At 44.0% G+C, this 21,987-nt stretch overlaps 1 protein-coding gene across 1 annotated transcript in view; it reads right to left on the minus strand.

The window, feature by feature from the left end:
• LOC117350184 (SLAM family member 8-like) overlaps positions 1-13,555 on the minus strand; it is a 43,030-nt gene extending 29,475 nt beyond the window's left edge. Inside the window, exon 1 of the mRNA XM_033924265.1 lies at positions 13,160-13,555. Within this exon, the coding sequence (XP_033780156.1) occupies positions 13,160-13,241 (82 nt within the window). The 5' untranslated portion in view covers positions 13,242-13,555. The remainder of the gene's footprint in view (positions 1-13,159) is intronic.
• Positions 13,556-21,987: the final 8,432 nt, after the last annotated feature.

Genomic DNA, 21,987 nt, shown 5'->3' on the forward strand with positions numbered 1-21,987 from the left:
TACGTTGTCCCAAGCGGTGAGCCCGTTCGCATAGAAAACCAGTCTCAGGGGTCACTAGGCCAAGTTGTTTTGGGAGCCAAAGTTGAAAGAATTGGTATAGATCTTGATCAGTACGGAGATCAGGTAGCCCTATAACTCGTAGATTGTTGCGGCGTTGTCGATTCTCCTGGTCATCCAAACGTGTTGTCAGTGATGCTACTTGATTTTGCAATGCAATTACATTTTCGCGATCTTGCAAGGTTGCATCTTCATTTTCAGACACCCTTTGCTCCACTGCTGCAATTCGTCCAGCATGTGCTTCAAAACGATCGTTAATACAGTCTACAGCCAATTGTAATTTAAGAAATTTATCTTCCAGGGCCGCAGTGACCATTTTTGAAATTTCTTGAGCCCAATCACCCCATTGTGTCGAGGTTATAGTTGGGGTCGGTGACGTCGCCATTTTAAGCTCTGAGCAAGGTGATTTATGTTTAGGCGTTTTTGCCGATCTTACCGGCATTCCTATCTAATGCACACTTTTAAACGGCTACACATATATAGGGGCTCTGTAGGTAAGACAGAAATAATTTGAATAATATTTGTTCGTTCGTTAGGTGCGCTCACTTTTACCCACAATCGCTGGGAAATACAAGATCACAGAAATGCCACAAGCTGTGATTATCTAGCTTATTTAAAATTCCATGTAGAGAAATTGAGTAGCTATAGAGTAAAGACAATTTCATATATGAATGATGATATTGTGTGCAGGCTACACATGTACTAGAGCTCAGTGGTTAAAACAGAAATAGTTTGAATAATATTTGTTCGTTAGGCACACTCGCTTCTACCCACAGCCGCTGGGATATATGAGTTCACAAGAATGCAACAAGTTGTGATTGTCTAGCTTATTTAAAATTCCGTGCAGAGAAATTGAATAACTATAGAGTAAAGTCAATTTCACAAGTGATTTGGATAATCACAGTGTAGATGATTGATGATATTGTGTGCAGGCTACACAGATATAAGAGCTCTGTAGGTAAGGCAGAAATAGTTTGAATAATATTTGTTTATTAGGCACACTCACTTCTACCACAGCCTTTGGGATATACAGGTTCATAGGAATGTAACAAGGTGTGATTATCCAGTTTATTTAAAGTTCCATGTAGAGAAATTGGATAGCTATAGATTAAAGTCAATTTCGTAGGCGATTTGAATGTTCGCAGTGTAGATGGTTGATGATATTGTGTGCAGTCTGATTCAAAGTCACCCAAGTGAAGCTAATCTGAATGAGATCATACTGTAATGCTGAGCTCTTTGGAAAGTGAGCTCATATTTCTGAGCGGCTCTAGTAACTCCTTTATGTGAAGAGATGTTTTTGACTTCAGGCTTCTTAACGGTGAGCAGTGCTGGAGAAATATTTTCCCTTTTTTTTTTTTTTTTATTTTATGTCGGTTTTGTTTTATGTCAGGTTTTTTTTTTTTTGAGGGAAGAAAGGATCAATGAAGGCTGGAAGAGGGAAACGGTTCCTCAGAGTTTGAGCCTCTAGGAGGTGTGAATGTTAAGGTTTCCTACCTCTGGCGCAGTTACAATTCCGCCATGACATACGGTTTGAAAAACGCGTTCTTCCGGCGATCACAAGCCTCCTGTTGCTGAGCAGCGCCAGAGAGATTCCATCCCCTTCCTTTTCCTTTTTTGTGTCAGTTATTTTTTCTTTTATTTTATGTTGGTTTCGCTGGTATTCAAGCGAACGACTCGCACCACTGGCTCACTCGCGTTTTCAGCGTGATCCAGGATTTAATCCCTTGTCCGGGGCATCTTTCTTTCGAGAGGACCTGAGGGGTTAAGAGTTCCGGCAGTAAAATATATCTTGCTATGTAAGAAAAATCATAGCGTATAAGCACAGTTTTGTTAAATTAGGCGTGTGTATAGGGAGCCGTTAAGCCATCCGCTTGTTCCTCGTGGCGATCAGGCATGTCCTTATGTGGTCATTCCTGCACACTAAAGCCACCATGGCAGTAAAAACCCTAATTTTCTATTTTTTTTTCTCTTTAATGGCCATATGCTTATTCACGTTAGGGAACTTATAGCTGCATACAGCACATTAGTTCGATGTGGGGCACAGAACTCAAGGAATTACAGAATACAAATCATAAAAATTTAAGAATCCAAATACTTCTTAAAACAACAAAAAAAAAGTTTTCAATCTTTTTCTAAATTAAAATTATTTATAGGCCGAGTTACAAATGGAATGGAGTTTCATACTGATACTGCTTGATATATCAAAGACTGGATGAATTTTTTTTTTTTTTTTTAAAGATAAGTTTTCCTAAAGTACAAGGGACTAAGCAACATCTGGTCCCTCGTCTCATATTGCCTGTTAAATATTTAAACCAATTAGCCGATATGAGGAGGCGCTGAGAAGTTCTTAGCCCAAAACAAGAAGGGGATGGACATGGAGTCAGGAAACTTACAAGTTTTTCCACATATTCACCCCTTAAGTTCAACAAACTCGGCACATCATGTCTGAAGTTTATTTAACCTTTCAAAAAAAAAAATACTCTGATGTCTGGCCACTGAAATACTGCTCCGCTACTGCAATCGCCTTCAAATCACTCAAAAATTGTCATCCTTTCAAATTCCTTTTAAGGTGTGGAAACAGAATTAGTCAGATGGAGCAAGATCTGGTGAGTAGGGTGGATGCTCTATGCACTGAAACCCCAACTGCGTCAAAACTCGCTAAAGATCTTTCCACGCTGCTACTGCGGCACTGAGGATGAGCAATTTTCACTATGACAATGTATCTGTGCTCTCACATAGAGAATGACACAGTGTCAAAATTCACCACCGTTCCTATCTTCACGGTATAATCTAAGAAAATACTTTTATACAGAAAGGGTAGTAGATCGGTGAATAGTCTTCCAGTAGAGGTGGTTTCTCAGTTCATGAAAGAGTGGGACAGGCACATTAGATCTCTTAGTGAGAGGAGGAGATAGTGGATGCTACGGATGGGCAGATTGGATGGGCCATTTGGCCTTTATCTGCCATCATGTTACTAAGTTTCTATGACCTTACAATGCAGGTGTAAAGAGCCTTAGCCTATAGGAAGAGGAGATGCAAATATTAAGAGTCTTAGCAAATAGGGAGAGGAGGAGATAGTGGATGGGCCATTTGGCCTTTAGCTGCCATGATGTTTCTATAACCATAAAGCTCTATGACCTCACAACGCAGGTATAAAGAGCTTTAGTCTATAGGAAGAGGAGTTGCACATTTTAATAGCCTTAGCCAATAGGGAGAGGAAGAGATAAGGGTTACTGCAGATGGGCAGACTGGATGGACCATTTGGCCTTTATCTGCCATCATCTTTCTATATCCATAAAGCTCTATTACCTCACAATGCAGGTGTAAAGAGCCTTAGCCTAAAGGAAGAGGAGATGCAAATGTTAAGAGCCTTAGCCAATAGGGAGAAGAAGAGATAAGGGTTACTGCGAATGGGCAGATTGGATGGGCCATTTGGCCTTTTATCTGCCGTTTCTAAATTCTGCATGCATGGAATCTCATATTGTTATGTTGCTTTTAAATGTATTTACTGTCTCTCCTCCACAATTAACTTTGGAGGGCCCAGATATTCGGGGAAAAATTTTGCAATTTCAGACCCTTTTAGTGGCTGTTACATTCAGGTACACTATACATTTCCTTATCCCCACTAAGAAACCCTTTTATTAAACCACGTTAAGCGCCAACGTGTTCTTAATACTGAAAAAAGGCTTACCACAAAACACATTGAAATGATTTGCGATAATTTGCCTGTCCGTGTGTGCTAATTACACTCTATTTTTTTATTTTTAAATCTAGGCGGGCAGGTGTCAGAGGCACCAGAATGGGGCGAGGGGCCACAGGGGCCAGAACCTCTCCACATTTGGTGGTCGGAGATCAGAAGAGTCAATTATGGCTCTCCTGACTCCCCCATCTACCTTCTCCCTGGCTGCCGTAATTTTAAATGTTTGGGCAGCCAGTGGCAGCAACAAGGTGAGCCTACTACTGTTGGCCTGCCCCAGAACCCTTCATTTTGCAGTGTTGTGCCTTCGCAGGAACAGGAAATTGCTGCAGAATGACTGGGGCAGGCCAATGGCAGCAGGCTCACCTCGTTGCCACTGCCGGCTGCCGAAGATCTAAAATTAGGGTAGCCAGGGAGGAGGTAGGTGGGGGGAGTTGGGAGCTGGAGAGACAGGTTATACTGGGGGTGGAGAGGTGAGGGTGGGGAGAGGAGAGAGTTGATATTGACTGTATGTAGAGTCTGACGTTTTAGGATTTTGTTTGTATATATTAGGATTTTTAGTTTGTGATCCTAACATACAGTGTGCTTTGTGTACAGTACTCCCCTAGCGTATCTGGTGTTGTTTGGATTCTTTTCACTCTTTTCAATGCCAGGTAAATAATCTTACCAAAAAATGTTTTTTTAGTCTCCACACACTGAGAAACATTTGTCATCTGGTTAGACAGCTGCCTACAATTGGGACGCCATTTATAGAATTTGCCCCTCTGTAAATACAGTGGGGCAAAAGTAGGTAGACAGTATTTATTCATGATTTCTATTTATTGTACAGGTATTGAATATACACTACACTACTGAATGCAACTGATACAAAACTTCACATGAATGTTATTCGCGATACCTGTAAAATGAAAAGAAATACAGTAAAACCTTGGTTTGGGAACCTAATTCGTTCCAGAAGCATGCTTGTAATCCAAAGCACTCGTATATCAAAGCAAATTTCCCCATAGGAAATAACGGAATCTCAGACGATTCGTTCCATAACCCAAAACCTTTAATACAAAATATTATACGCACTTGTATTAAGACCTCGCTCGTTCAGAACATAACTACACAGCATCAGGCAAGAGGAGTAGAAGCAGCAAGGGAGAAAAGCAGTTTTAGAAGCAAAAACGAGCAGAGGAGGGAGACAGAGGAGAGCAGGAGGCTAGGGGCTGGGCGAGAGTTAGCTCCGCCCACCCCCACCGCGTCAGAGGAGTCAGCACCCGAACCCCCCATAAAAGGGGGCGGAGCCAACGACGAACGTGGTGCACAGCATCAGGCAAGAGGAGTAGAAGCAGCAAGGGAGAAAAGCAGTTTTAGAAGCAAAAACGAGCAGAGGAGGGAGACAGAGGAGAGCAGGAGGCTAGGGGCTGGGCGAGAGTTAGCTCCGCCCACCCCCACCGCGTCAGAGGAGTCAGCACCCGAACCCCCCATAAAAGGGGGCGGAGCCAACGACGAACGTGGTGCACAGCATCAGGCAAGAGGAGTAGAAGCAGCAAGGGAGAAAAGCAGTTTTAGAAGCAAAAACGAGCAGAGGAGGGAGACAGAGGAGAGCATGAGGCTAGGGGCTGGGTGAGAGTTAGCTCCGCCCACCCCCACCGCGTCAGAGGAGTCAGCACCCGAACCCCCCATAAAAGGGGGCGGAGCCAACGACGAACGTGGTGCACAGCATCAGGCAAGAGGAGTAGAAGCAGCAAGGGAGAAAAGCAGTTTTAGAAGCAAAAACGAGCAGAGGAGGGAGACAGAGGAGAGCAGGAGGCTAGGGGCTGGGCGAGAGTTAGCTCCGCCCACCCCCACCGCGTCAGAGGAGTCAGCACCCGAACCCCCCATAAAAGGGGGCGGAGCCAACGACGAACGTGGTGCACAGCATCAGGCAAGAGGAGTAGAAGCAGCAAGGGAGAAAAGCAGTTTTAGAAGCAAAAACGAGCAGAGGAGGGAGACAGAGGAGAGCAGGAGGCTAGGGGCTGGGCGAGAGTTAGCTCCGCCCACCCCCACCGCGTCAGAGGAGTCAGCACCCGAACCCCCCCATAAAAGGGGGCGGAGCCAACGGCGCACAGCCGTTAGGCGCGCGGCGAAGGCTAGCAGCAAAGGCGCTCGCCTTAGCGAGAGCGCCTTTGCGAAGGGCCTCAAGAAGGGCCAAGTCACTACACCCAAGAGCACAGGGAAGGACTGAAAGGTGAGGAAGTGGCAAGCAGCGCAGAAGAGACGAACACACAAGCAGCAGTAAGGTAAGGAAGAGAAAAGACAGCACACACAAGAAAGCAGCAAGGCAAGAAGCAGATACAGAAGGAACAACCACACACAAGCAAAAGTTAGGCAAGGTTGTGCAAAGGCACCAGGCACAGAAAGAACAATCACACAAACAAAAGTAAGGAAAGGTAGAGCGTAGGCAGTCCATACAAAGGCAGAAGGCAGTAAAGCAAGAAGCAGGTGCAGAAGGAAGCAGGCACCGAAGGAACACGTAAACTTATCTGTTTTCTTAAAGTAGTAACCCCGATGGAAGCAGAAGGTAACCAGAAGATGAGCTTTCCAGTGTTCTGCGCGGACTGTCATATGTATGACTACCTCCCCTCGGGGAGACAGTCATACGTATGCAGTCGGTGTCAGGAGCTGAAAAGCTTGAAGAAAGAAGTCAAGCGACTTGAGGACAAGATACAGGAGCTAGAAGGACTTTACACCACGGAGGACCCTACCAGGGTATTTGAAGACTTCAGGAGTGAGAAACACATCGAGAAGGAAGTCAGGGAACTCGAGGAATTCATTGAGGAAGCATACAGGAGGAGGGTGGAAGAGAACGAACTCCAGATGAGAGATGATGCAACACCAACTTGGAAGGGGGAGCAAGAAGCAGATGACCTCAAAGAAGACACCCACAGAAGAATACCACACGAGGGGGAAGAATTGGCTAGTCGATGCCCAGAAGAAGAGAGAGCTAAGCACACCGAGGACATTGACCTGAGACCGATAAGAAAATTGAAGAAGGGAAAGTCAGCGATCCTGGTGGGAGACTCGATATTGAGGCATGTGGACAGCCACATAGCAGGAGGAAGAGAGGATCGACTGGTGACCTGCCTCCCAGGAGCGAGAACCAAGGACATCGTGGACAAAATTGGGAAGGTCCTGGAAGGAGCGGAGACGGAAGAGACCGCAGTAATGATCCACATCGGGACGAATGATGTCAGCAGGAGAGACTACAGAAGAGGCACGCTGATAGAACAGTTCAAGATTCTAGGAAGGAAACTGAAGATGAGGACCCAGAAGATAGCATTCTCAGAGATCCTACCGGTACCGAGGGCAGATGTGAAAAGGCAGGAAGAACTACAATCAATAAATGCATGGATGAGGAGATGGTGTGAGGAAGAAGGGTTCCACTTCGTGAGGAACTGGACAACGTTCTGGGGCAAGAGCAAGCTCTACAGGAGAGATGGACTGCACCTGAGCGTGGCGGGAACAAGACTTCTAGCAAACAACGTCAAGAGAGGAATAGAACAGGCTTTAAACTAAGAGAAAGGGGAAAGCCGACAGTCGACCTAGCGTCGATGATTCGGAAGAAGGTATCCCGTGAAGATACTAAGGGGAAAAAAGGCAGGGAAGAAACAAGAGACAAATTACAGGAGTCAACTAACCCAGAAGAGGAGGTTAGAAAGATTGTAGCAAAAGAGAAGACACCAAAGACTGAAGCACAGGGAAAAGAAATGAAGACGACAAAATGCCAGGATCTAAACTGCATATATACTAATGCAAGGAGTTTAAGAAACAAAATGGGGGAGCTAGAAGCCATGGCCAATGCAGAGGACATAGACATCATTGGAATCTCTGAAACGTGGTGGAATGAGGAAAACAAATGGGATACAGCACTGCCGGGGTACAAGCTCTATCGCCGGGATAGGTCAGGTCAGAAAGGAGGAGGAATAGCCCTATACGTAAAAGAAAGCATACAATCGACAAGAATGGACACAGCGGAGATGATCAACAAACTGGAATCGTTATGGGTTAAAATACCGGGTAGGAAAGGGCATGAAATAAAGATGGGCCTATACTATCGTCCACCCGGGCAAACCGGAGATAGCGATAAAGAAATGGATGCCGAGATGAAGCGAGAATGCAAAAGTGGTTACACAGTTGTTATGGGAGACTTCAACTATCCTGGGATAGACTGGAGTCTTGGAAGCTCAAGATGCGCTAGGGAGACAGAATTCCTGGAGGCTATACAAGATTGCTTCATGGAGCAGCTTGTTAGAGAACCGACGAGAGGAAATGCCACTCTGGATTTAATCCTAAATGGACTAAGGGGACCTGCAAAGGAAGTGGAAGTAGTGGGACCGTTGGGAAACAGTGATCATAATATGATCAAGTTCAAGGTTGAAGTAGGCATACCGAACGGAAAGAGAACCATAGCGACATCTTTCAACTTCAGGAAAGGAAACTATGAAGCAATGAGGGAAATGGTAAGGAAGAAACTTAGGAACACTTCCAAAAAATGGCAAACAGTAGAACATGCCTGGTCTTTTTTCAAAGACACAGTGAGCGAGGCACAAAATCTGCACATCCCCAGATTCAGAAAGGGGTGCAAAAAGGGTCGAACAAAAGACCCAGTATGGATGACTAAAATAGTGAAGGAAGCGATAGGCAATAAGAAAAATTCATTCAGGGAATGGAAAAAGGACAAAACTGAAGGGAACCAGAAGGAGCACAGGAAGTATCAAAAAGAATGTCACCGTGTGGTTCGAAAAGCCAAAAGAGAGTATGAAGAGAGGCTAGCCAGGGAGGCACGAAATTTCAAACCGTTCTTCAGATATGTTAAAGGGAAACAGCCAGCTAGGGAGGAGGTAGGACCGCTGGACGAAGGAGACAGGAAGGGAGCGGTGAAGGAGGAGAAAGAAGTCGCAGAAAGACTCAACATGTTCTTCTCGTCTGTATTTACAAACGAAGACACAACCAACATACCAGAACCTGAACAAATATTCAATGGAAATCAAGCAGAAAAATTAACATCCATGGAAGTGAGCCTTGATGATGTACACAGGCAGATAGAAAAACTTAAAACTGACAAATCCCCGGGTCCGGACGGAATCCATCCCAGGGTTCTGAAGGAATTAAAGGAGGAGATAGCGGAACTACTGCAGCAAATTTGCAACCTATCCTTGAAAACAGGCATGATCCCGGAGGATTGGAAGATAGCCAATGTCACGCCCATCTTTAAAAAGGGATCAAGAGGTGACCCGGGAAACTACAGACCAGTGAGTTTGACTTCGGTTCCGGGGAAACTGACGGAAGCACTGATTAAAGAACACATCGATGAACATCTGGAAAGAAACGAACTTTTGAAAACAACCCAACATGGTTTCTGCAGGGGGAGATCGTGCCTAACGAACTTATTGCACTTCTTCGAAGGAATTAACAAACGGATGGACAGAGGAGACCCCATAGACATCATATACCTTGATTTCCAAAAAGCCTTTGACAAGGTGCCTCACGAACGTCTACTCCGGAAACTGAAGAACCATGGAGTGGACGGAGACGTACATAGATGGATCAGAAACTGGTTGGCGGGTAGGAAACAGAGGGTAGGGGTGAAGGGCCACTACTCGGACTGGATGGGGGTCACGAGTGGTGTTCCGCAGGGCTCAGTGCTCGGGCCGCTGCTATTTAATATATTCATAAATGATCTAGAAACAGGCACGAAGTGTGAGATAATAAAATTTGCGGACGATACAAAACTATTTAGTGGAGCTGGGACTAAAGAGGAATGCGAAGAATTGCAAAGGGACTTGAACAAATTGGGGGAATGGGCGGCGAGATGGCAGATGAAGTTCAACGTTGAGAAATGTAAAGTATTGCATGTTGGAAACAGAAACCCGAGGTACAACTATACGATGGGAGGGATATTATTGAATGAGAGCAACCAAGAAAGGGACTTGGGGGTAATGGTGGACATGACAATGAAGCCGACGGCACAGTGCGCAACAGCCGCTAAGAAAGCAAATAGAATGCTAGGCATAATCAAGAAGGGTATTACAACAAGGACAAAAGAAGTTATCCTGCCATTGTATCAGGCGATGGTGCGCCCGCATCTGGAATACTGCGTCCAATATTGGTCTCCGTACCTTAGGAAGGATATGGCGTTACTCGAGAGGGTTCAGAGGAGAGCGACACGCTTGATAAAAGGGATGGAAAACCTTTCATACGCTGAGAGATTGGAGAAACTGGGTCTCTTTTCCCTGGAGAAGAGGAGACTTAGAGGGGATATGATAGAGACTTATAAGATCATGAAGGGCATAGAGAGAGTAGAGAAGGACAGATTCTTCAAACTTTCGAAAAATAAAAGAACAAGAGGACACTTGGAAAAGTTGAAAGGGGACAGATTTAAAACGAATGCTAGGAAGTTCTTCTTTACCCAACGAGTGGTGGACACCTGGAATGCGCTTCCAGAGGGAGTAATAGGGCAGAGTACAGTACAGGGGTTTAAGAAAGGATTGGACAATTTCCTGCTGGAAAAGGGGATAGAGGGGTATAAATAGAGGATTACTGCACAGGTCCTGGACCTGTTGGGCCGCCGCGTGAGCGGACTGCTGGGCATGATGGACCTCAGGTCTGACCCAGCAGAGGCATTGCTTATGTTCTTATGTTCTTATGGTACTATGAAGATCTATTGAATTAAGATTCCCTAAGATGCTAATTATGCATTTGTAACCTATGATGTTTGTATAAATCCTGTCTATTTTACTTTGTAATACCGTCTAGGAATAGGCGGTTGATAATTTTTTAAAATAAATAAAATATCCTCCCTTGAATACATTTGCCCAAACCCACTGAGACATAGTGTATTACTATAATTATTTTGAAAGCACCATTAGACGAACACAGCCCTATACACAAAACACATAAAGAGACATCCCCCTTCTCTAATGAGCTTACAGTCTATTCAAGACAAATAAGAGATTACACTTTCCTTTATCACAATGACATAAGAATAGCCTTACTGGGTCAAAGCAATGGTCCATCAACCCAATATCCAGTCCTCATGGTGGTCAATCCAGGTCACTAGTACCTGGCCAAAACCCAAGGAGTAGCAACATTTATTTATTTCATTTGTTTTCCCCAGGGAGCTCAGAATGTGTTACAGGTTAAACATACATAAAATACAGCTAACATGTTACAATATGACAATTACAGAACAATTTTACCATACAAGGTTGAGTCCTAATTCTATATGTATTAGGGATCTAATACCAATATACATAATGTACTGTAACGTGCCATGCTACTGATCCAGGGCAAGCAGTGGCTTCCCCTATGTCTTTCTCAATAGCAGACTATGGACTTTTCCTCCAGGAACTTGTCCACACTTTTCTTAAAACCAGCTACGCTATCTGCTCTTACCACAACCTCTGGCAATGTGTTCTAGAGCTGAACTATTCTCTGAGTGGAAAAATATTTCCTTCTATTGGTTTTAAAAGTATCTCCCTCTAACTTCATTGAGTATCCCCTAGTCTTTGTCATTTTGGACGGAGTGAAGAATCAATCCACTTCTCCCCCTTTCTACTCCACTCAGGATTTTGTAGACTTCAATCCTATCTCCCCTCAGCTGTCTCTTTTCCAAGCTGAAGAGCCCTAACCTTTTTAGTCTTTTCTCATACGAGAGGAGTTCCATCCCCTTTATCATCTTGGTCGCTCTTCTTTGAACCTTTTCTAGCGCCACTATATCTTTCTTGAGATAAGGAGACCAGAATTGAACGCAATACTCCAACCGAAGTCACACCATGGAGCGATTCAGGGATATTATAACATTCTTAATCTTGTTAACCATCCCTTAAAAAAAAAAAATTCCTAGCATCTTGTTTGATTTTTTTTTGGCTGCCGCTGCACATTGGACAGAAGGCTTCATTGTATTGACTACAATGACACCCAGATCTTTTTCTTGGGTGCTAACCCTCAAGATGGACCCTAGCATCTAGTAACTATGATTTGGGTTATTCTTCCCAATGTACATCACTTTGCATTTGGCCACATAAAATTTCATCTGCCCAGTCTTCCAATTCATGGGAATGATTAAAACAACATAAGTACTGAACATGTATATAAGAGATATTTAATTTAAAATTTCTAACCCACTTAAACCTAAGCAGTTTACAAAATACATACAATCATATAATGTACAAAACAGACTTGGAAAGACAAGTTTGTACTCTAGATTTGAATAGGGCCAGAGAGATGGTAGGAATGAAGTCTAAAGTTGGCAGCAGAGAAGGGCACACCAGGACGGACAGCAGTGACATACTCTGTTGAACAGAGCCTTCAGGGTGGGGTGGCAGACTGATCCCCACTCCATTTGCTGGCAAATTGCCGTATTGGATGGTGCTTCCACCAGGAACGCTGCAGAGCTGTCCTGATGCAACAAATATCCCAGTGCACCTGCCATCTGTTTTAGTTCAAGTTCAATAAAATTTGATAAAATCACTTATCTGAGTTTATATATATATATATATATATAAATATAATAGTGTAAATAAGCCAATGTAAACATGATACGCTAGCCAAGCAGTTAGGAGGTCAACAACAATCGAAGTGGAATCCATCCAAATCTGTATTTAAAATTCATTACAGAATGAAAACCGCTCTGAATTCGCAGTCATTAGCAGCAGTACAGAAACTTCCAAGAAAGATATTTAAGGGATATTGAACATTAGATATAATGCTTAGAAGCATGGTTACCTATGCTGGAAGAAGTTATATATTCATTGAGCCATTGCAATAGAAAGACCATTTCTCAGAATGTTTCATAAATTTGTGTTTTAGAATGATCTGCAGTAGGGGAGAAGGGATTTTGAGAGCAGATCATTTTTGATAGGATTGTATTATCCTTTATAACAACTCCTCTCTCCCAGTCTATTCATTATTTTCCTTTATTATTTTTTTATGTATTTTCTTATTTCACTAAAAATGCTAATGGCGTCTTATATAGCTCTATATTTCCTACTAGATTCAAAGAGGTTTACAAAAGAATACAAAAATGTACAAAGGGTGAAAATTATAATATTGCTAAACTTCATAGTTGAGTAAAACCCCTATTGGCATTCCGAAAAGATTTGTAGCTTGCACCGTGTTTTTCATGCCCAAATTTGAGAAAAACCAGTCTCCCCTTGCTAAAAAAAAAACCCAAACAATCCCCACCTTCTATTTTCTCAACTAGAAAACATCCTGGTTCCTTGCTCCCCCCCCAAACTTATGCTAGATAAAAGAGAGCAAAGCGTGCCCTTCAAATTCTTCTTTAGCATCAGCCAATGTGGATTTGTCCTGCGGGTCGGACTCGGAATCCGGCGCTGATGTGGACTAAAGGAGTTTCCTCCCATAGTTCTGGCTTACCTGGGAATAAGATGATCCCCCACAGGAGGCCGAAGCCGAAACCAGACCGGGCAGGGTCTCGGCGAAAGCATTTCGGCTTCATCCTCTCAGGCTGCTTAGAAGATGAGACCGGGAGGGAAGGGCCAAATCTAGTTCCCCCGCGGGCCAGTTGGACACCCCAGCGAGTCTAGAGCTGGGAGTGACGACTCCCTTTAGAAAAGAGAGGAGGCGGTTTACATACTTTAAATAAAACCGACAAGGGGGGGCTAGCAACGCGGATCGCAATCAAATAAACCCATCAAGAGGCAGATCTGCCCCGTCATTGCAGTGCGCGTCTCAAACGCCAAATTGAACAAAGACGTTACAAACTGGAGCGCCTCAAAAATGGTGGAGTTGCAGCCTGCCAGATGGCTTTGATATAGAAAGTAAACTTTTAAATTGAACCCTGAAAAGAAAGAAGCCCAGGAGTAACTTGGTGGACTCCAAATTGCCTGGAGGCATTTTAGTTAAACCCAAGTACCAGCACAGATAGAAAGTGTAGTTACTTATCTGTAACGTAGGTTCTCCGTGGACAGCAGGATACATTACATCATGGAAACATTAAGACAAACTTTCAAGACTAACATGACTAACCCTAATAAGTTTTAATGATGCTTTAATGCATTGATTTTGTATTTTTTTACTTCTTGTAAACTGCTGTGAACTTCTGAGAGGCATGGCAGGGTACAAATAAAGACTACTGTATAAATAAGACCAACAATGTTATAATTCTTCTGTATCACTCCATGGCGCAACCTCACCTTGAGTATTGCATTCAATTCTGGCCGCCTTATGTCAAAAAAGATATAATCTAATTAGAAAAGGTTCAAAGAAGAGCAACCAAGATGATAAAGAGGCTGAAACTCCTCTTGTATGAGGAAATGCTAAAGAGGTCATGTTGGCATGGATAAAATGTTGGTGGATGACATTGGTCATTTTTGTTGCATGTGTTTGGGACCGCTGAGGAAGGCGTGTTTATCGAAACACGGACCATTTTGGGTCCCATATTCTGTAAAAAGTGGTCTATTTGCACGCAACAATGTTTGTTAGTTCAAAATAAACTGTGCCTGTATCCTGTACATTTGTCTGCAGTATTTTTCTTTGTCTTTGGTCCCAGCTGAATATTGGCCAGGCTTGCATAAGCTCTGGCACCCAGCCTGCTCATGTTTAGCCCCTTCAGTGCTGGTGCCCAGACAAGGCCTGGCACTGAATACTGGGGGCTAATTTAGCCAGTGACACCCAGTGTTTAAAAAAGTGTTGACTGGTTGAATTTCAGGAGGGGGGGGGGGGTGGACTGAGAACATATAAGAACATAAGAACATAAGCAGTGCCTCCGCCGGGTCAGACCACAGGTCCATCCCGCCCAGCAGTCCGCTCCCGCGGCGGCCCAAAACAGGTCAAGACCTGTCTGAATCATCAGAAGGGGCTCCCTTGCCACCTTGGTTTCCCATTTAAGTCCTGCCTTCCTATCGAAGTTCTAGCCCTCCGGTCTTGCACATGCACGACCAGGTTAGTTTATACTCATTACCTGATTTACTTCCTATACTTGTGTTACATCCCAGCTCCTCCCTCAGTATCCCACGATCCCTTTATCCCCCAGGAATCCATCCAATCCCTGTTTGAATCCTTGTACCGTATTCTGCCTGATCACTTCCTCCGGTAGCGCATTCCAAGTGTCCACGACCCTTTGGGTGAAAAAAAACTTCCTTGCATTTGTTTTGAACCTGTCTCCCTTCAGTTTCTCAGAATGCCCCCTCGTATTTGCTGTCCCCTTCAGTCTAAAGAATCTGTCCCTATCCACCTTCTCTATGCCCCTCATGATCTTGAAGGTCTCTATCATATCTCCCCTGAGCCTCCTTTTCTCCAGAGAGAAGAGCCCCAGCCTATCCAGCCTCTCGGCGTATGAGCAGTGTTCCAGCCCTCTTACCAATTTCGTTGCTCTCCTTTGGACTCTCTCAAGTACCGCCATGTCCTTCTTGAGGTGCGGCGACCAATACTGAACGCAGTATTCCAGATGTGGACGCACCATCGCTCGATACAATGGCATGATGACTTCCCGTGTTCTGGTTGCTATGCCCTTCTTTATGATGCCCAGCATCCTGTTGGCTTTTTTCGAGGCTGCTGCGCACTGTGCAGATGGCTTCAGTGATGCATCCACCAGCACACCCAAGTCTCTCTCGAGTCTGCTGTCTCCCAACAATACCCCCCCTAATTTGTAGCTGAACTGGAATTGTCTTTTCTTAGGGAGTGGCCTAATGATTAGAGCTGCTGCCTCAGCACCCTGACATTGGAAGTTCTGTTCCTTGTGACTCTGGGCAAGTCACTTAACCCTCTATTGTCCCAGGTTCCAGTTAGATCATGAGCCTGCTGGGACAGATAAATTACCTGATTACTATTCAATGTATTGTAAACCAATTTGGCTGAATCTCATCATGAAAAGGCAATTAATAAATCCCAATAAATAAACATAAGGTCAAGATTCTAATCCCAGCTATGCAGTGGTGTTAGCCTGTGTCGGAACCACTTGTCATGTGGCAACCTAGATCTTCTTTTAATCCATCTGGATAAAGCAAAATAAAATGCATTCTATGAAGTTATAACAGCCCGTCCTGCTAGGAGATTATGGCGTGTGACGCTTGGACATTTACTGTAAGAAAAAAGGAACAATGGAATGATAGAGAAGTTCTTATCTCGTGCGCTCATCCTGTTTTACAAAATATAATCTCTGTGACTCCCCTACGTATTGTCTGGACACACTGATATAAGGAGGGGCAAAGAAAGAGGAAGTCAGTCCCAGATAACCTTGATAGGTGGTATATAAACTTTATTTATAAATATAATGCTAGTAGCTGCTTATATAGTGATAAACTGAAATATGATAACCTGCGTGGGAACAGAGCTCCTTTACAAAAAACCCAGAGAATCTTATCTCATGTTTCCAACAGATACTCTAGTCTAGTTGGTGAAGGCTTTTTTTTTAGGGGGGGGGGGGAGAAAACACAGTTCCTCATGTAGAAGCCCTGAATCATGACTCACAGGCAGGGTTGCCAGATTGTACTTTAGTAAAATCCGGACCCTTAGACCCGCCCCCAGACTCTCCCAGTTCCACCATCTCACCCCGTTATGCCCCAATCCCGCCCCAGTCCCCCCTCCCCCTTGCCTGCTCTTGTCGGGCAGGAGGGCATCCGTGCATGCAACATGATGACGTCACGTTCACGAATGTGCAGATGCCCTTCTGCCTGACGCAATTTCAAGGAAGCTTTTCAAAACCCGGACAAAGTGTCACGTTTTGAAAAGCCGTCTGGACCCCCGAAATCCGGACATCTGGTGGCCCTATCATGGGCACTATTGAAGTGTTTAACATTAGAAGAGGCTTCAATTCCAGAGGTGCTTAGTGGCCTAGTGGTGGAGCAGCTGCCTTTGCATTCTGAGGTTGTGGGATCAAACCCCAGTGCTGCTCCTTATGACCTTGGGCAAGTCACTTAATCCTGCATTGACACTAGGGGTGTCCAGATTTTGAAAAGCTGCTGATGTTGGGAGATGATAGTAGAGTCACTGATAAAGGACAGCATCATTGATCACCTTGACGGACACAGGCTGATGAGGACCAGTCAGCACGGTTTTAGCAAAGGCAGATCGTGTTTGACAAACTTGCTGCACTCCTTTGAGGGAGTAAACAGACAGACAGACAAGGGCGATCCGGTCGACATTGTATATCTGGATTTTCAGAAGGCGTTCGACAAGGTTCCGCATGAACGACTACTTTGGAAAATTGCGAGCCATGGAATTGAGGGTGAAATACGTGGATTAAAAACTGGATGGAGCATAGGAAACAGAGAGCGGGGGAAAATGGGCAATACTTGGACTGGAAGAGCGTCACCAGTGGGGTGCCGCAGAGCTCGGTGCTTGGACCCTTGCTCTTCAACATCTTTATAAACGATCTGGACATAGGTACGACAAGTGAGGTGATTAAATTTGCAGACGATTCAAAGTTATTCAGAGTGATGAAGACGCAGGGGGATTGCCAAGATCTGCAACTTGACATAATCAGGCTCGAGGAACGGGCATCAACATGGCAGATGAGGTTCAACGTTGATAAGTGTAAAGTGATTCATGTCAGTAACAAAAATCTCATGCACAAATACAGGATGTCCGGGGCAGTACTTGGAGAGACCTTCCAGGAAAGAGACTTGGGAGTTCTGATCAACAAGTCGATGAAGCCGTCCAATGTGTGGCGGCGGCAAAAAGGGCAAACAGAATGCTAGAAATGTTTAAAAAGGGGATCATGAACAGATCAGAGAAGGTTATCATGCTGCTGTACTGAGCCATGGTGCGCCCTCACCTGGAGTACTGCATCCAGCACTGGTCGCCGTACATGAAGAAGGACACGATACTACTCGAAAGGGTACAGAGAAGAGCGACTAATATGGTTAAGGGGTTGGAGGAGCTGCCGTACAGTGAAAGATTAGAGAAACTGGGCCTCTTCTCCCTCGAACAGAGGAGATTGAGAGGGGACATGATCGAAACATTCAAGGTACTGAAGGGGATAGACTTAGTAGATAAGGACAGGTTGTTCACCCTCTCCAAGGTAGGGAGAATGAGAGGGCACTCTCTAAAGTTGAAAGAGGGTAGATTCCTTACAAACATAAGGAAGTTCTTCTTCACCCAGAGAATGGTAGAAAGCTGGAACGCTCTTCTGTTAAAGGGGAAAACACCCTCCAGGGATTTAAGACAAAGGTAGACAAGTTCCTGCTGAACAAGAACGGGCGCTGGTAGGGCTAGTCTCGGTTAGGGTGCTGGTTAGTGGGCCACCTGTGAGCGGACTGCAAATTCTGTCAGCACAAGAAAGAATAGGCCAGGCATGAGCTAACAGCTTTCTAATGGATATTATTGGCAGTGAGGTAAAATGCATTATTATTGCTCATCGATCTGTGCGTACATCTCTATTAAAAGTTATTAAGGATGATCATGTGGTCTCAGCCTGCATTAGTTTTGCCTAGGGTTATCTTTGAATGTAAATAAGGTGGTCGAGGATCCTAATATACTTTCTTGCATGACCTACAAGGGGGTGCTGAAAAGTTCTCAGCCCAACCAATCAACTTCTTAAATTCTGCCTCTGTAGCTGAAAAGAGTGTTACCGTATTTTGTTAAGGGCCAATTTGCAGCAATGAAATTCTATGCTTTGACTGATGGGTAAGTGCAGTGAAGATCGAGGTGGAAAATCTTTTTCTAAAGGTCAGACTTCAAGGTTTGTTGATATTTTTCTTCATTAATGTGTATGATTTGAATTGCTAAGTATCAAGTCTCAACGCTGCATCTCCAGGATTCGGCTTCACAGAATCACTTGTGAGTGTTAGAGCCGGTCCAGTGGAAAGTCTTGAGAACACCGGCATATTCTTTAAATAGAACATCCCACAGTCGCCTACACAATGCTTAGGGTAGCCGGGTGCTCTTCTTTACACTGCACTGTGCTACGTCCTGCTTAAGAACAAGATACAGCTGTGGTTTTCAATCTTGTCACATATGGAAAAAAAGAAATTTGAGTGTGGGAGTCAAGGCTGTCATTGCAAAGAGACCACCAAGAAAATATATCACTCTGACCTAGAGAAATATATATTATAAAGAGATCTTAATCTGGGGAAAAGCCCTGCCTGTTTAAAACTTAGCTCTGTATAATATATATATTAAAGAACTGAAACACAGAACATTTAAAAGCACACTGGAATTTTATTTCTTACCGAGTAGAATTAATTATAAAATCATTACATTACATTTCTAGATCGCAAAACCTCGCAGAAAAGCTGGACATTCCCAGCAAACGACAGAGAGTAACTTTCTGTAATGTATATAAGAGCAAGACATTCTAAACAGAGAACGCAGCTCCTTATCCCAGCAAATAGAGCACTTGACCATATAAGATTTTATAAGAGTATTTCCAGTTTAAACATCACACGAGCCTCAAATGGAAGCCAGTGGAGCTCCCTGTAGAACATGATATGATCTGATTTCTTTAAGTCAAAGATCAAATGTACTGTGACATTCTGTATTCTTCGTAATCTAAGTATATTTGTACGATGCCACAAGCTAAAGCAGAATGATTAATTTAGGTTCAAAGTTACTCGCAATGATGCAGGCCTTTGCTGGAAGAACAGTCATTCAAGAGCACAAACAAACAGTCATTCAAGAGCACAAACTTACATACAGAACTAAAACATTACATCAGAAATACATACACCATCAACAATAAATACTCACTATAAAATACATAGGTGACCAGCACATAGGTGATCATCATCTCTTTTTCATTAATAACATAGGGGTCCTTTTACTAAGGCGTGCTAGTGGATTTAGCAGAAGCTAAATATTAGCATGCGGTAAATGCTAACACATCCATAGAACATGGGCACGTGTGACGTCATCGCGTGGCATCTGCACATGCATGGACTTCCTCCCTGGCCGACAAGAGCAGTCAGTGGGGGGCGGGACTGGGGGCGTGAGTAGGGCATTACAGGATGGAACTGGGTAGAGCGGGGGGGGGGGGGGGAGAGGCGGGTCTAGGGGGTAAGGATTTTCCGATTGGAAAATCTGGCAAGCCTAGCTATGTCTCCTCCCTGAGGCTGGCATTGCATCCAGTCTCAGAGCAGTATTTCAATTCCAGCCTCACCCTCGCTATGCCATTGGTCTGGGGCATCTTGTTTGAATGCTTGGAAAGCAAGTCCAAGCACTTTATAATGAATTTGAAGCCAGTGGTATTAACAGGGGTGTGATGTGAGCATTTGAACATAAGTCAGGAGACATACAACTGTGTTTTATAATGTCTGTAATCTTTTGATGGTGGAATTGCGCATAAGAAGAAGTACGATGTTATAATAATTGATCCGCGTTGTCAAAAGAGCTAGGAGCAGTGAGCGAAGAGCTTTTTATCAATGAACGAACAGCTGGTTATCGCCACTGAATATTAGCCCTTCGTGGCTAGTCACTAACCGGCTCTGTCATGAATATTCAGTGCTAACTAAATACAGTGCTCAAAATAGGCCACCTAAAAGGAAGGCCTATCTTTGACCATGGCCAAAAGTGAAACTGGCTATTTAATGCTGGTGGTGGTTGCCTCCCTCGGTCTGAATATTGGCCCCTTAGGTTTTAACAAAAGGGGGAAGATTCGCTTTTACTCTTTGCCTCTTAGGAGACTTAGGGAAATTTAAGAATCTCTATTTATTTATTCCAATTTACGATGTTATGTTTCCTTGGCTTTAACCAAATTGGAACAAAGGTTATTGACAGAACTAACCTTACAGTCTATTCTTGGAAACTCATGGCTATCCAATTGCTGAGAATGGCCTGCAATAACTTGTGTATGAGAAATCTCCCCCCCCCCCCCCCCCCACTATTTTATTCACCTCTGTTTTTAAAGCTCTTATTCCCCTCCTGGATAAAATTTTAGTGTTTCAAGCATGGCCTGTTTCCTTTGAACCCAGAGCCAAGGACGATGTGTTCTCACTCACCGACTCAGCTAAAGCAGGAGTTTTCACTGCAGATGTACCCGGGAGTGCTGGGTTTTGAAAAGCCATGCCCTCTATGTGTCTGAGGAAATCAGGACATCTGGCAACCCAAAACTTGTGCAAAAAATAAAGAGTTGGAATCTTTCTATAATAGCACTAACTTGCAGGACTCAGAGCAACAACCTTCTGCATGAAAATATAGTACTGTAAATATTACAGCAGGTCGTAAAATGATACATCACCTAGTGAGAAAAAAAGACTGAGAGGGGACATGATTGAAACATTCAAAATACTGAAGGGAATAGACTTAGCAGATAAAGACAGATTGTTCACCCTCTCCAAGGTAGGGAGAACGAGAGGGCACTCTCTAAAGTTAAAAGGGGATAGATTCCGTACAAACATAAGGAAGTTCTTCTTCACCCAGAGAGTGGTGGAAAACTGGAACGCTCTTCCGGAGTCTGTCATAGGGGAAAACACCCTCCAGGGATTCAAGACAAAGTTGGACAAGTTTCAGCTAAACTGGAACGTATGCAGGTGAGACTGGACTCATTTAGAGCACTGGTCTTTGACCTGGGGGCCGCCGTATGAGCGGACTGCTGAGTCTGACCCAGCAGCTGCAATTCTTATGTTCTTAAATGGGGCTGCTACAAAACCTCTCCATAGAAACTATATGCTAGCAGAATACCATACCACAGCCAGACTCTCAAAATATATGAAACAAGAGACCACAGACCAGTAAGAGAGATATGAAGGCAAAAACATGAACTGGAAACTTAAAAAAAAAGTCAGTCTCAGCAAGCAAAGCAATACTAGAGAAATGTCAGAATTGTCCATTTCTAATTAAGTTCAGAATAAAACCTTTTTTTCTACTTTTGTTGTCTGAGCATTTTATTTTTCCATTCACTTTGGTCCCAGTGTCTCTCTTTGGCTTTTCATGGTCTTTTTTCTTATCTTTGCAGGATATCCTGTCCATTTGACATATCTTCTCTCTCCAAGTCCACCATCCATCTTCGCTCTATCTGTCATGTCTATGTCCTTGTCCCTTTCCTCCCTCCATATTTAGCATCTGTTCTCTGGGTTCCTATCCCTTTCCCTTTGATCAGTATTTCCCCTCTCTGTCCCCTCTCTTCTCTATATTTTTGTCACCCTCCTCTCGCCCCTTCTGCTCCCATTCCCTACCCTGTGACTAGTATCTTGCCCTCTTTCTTCTTTGCTATCCCTCTGCACCCTGCATCTCTCCCTCCCTGAGTCCAGTCTCTCTCCCCCTCTTTCTCCAATCCAGTCTCTCTCTTTCACTCTCTACTGCCTCCC

Source organism: Geotrypetes seraphini, chromosome 16 (assembly GCF_902459505.1).
Source record: "Geotrypetes seraphini chromosome 16, aGeoSer1.1, whole genome shotgun sequence".
NCBI classification, from domain to species: domain Eukaryota; kingdom Metazoa; phylum Chordata; class Amphibia; order Gymnophiona; family Dermophiidae; genus Geotrypetes; species Geotrypetes seraphini.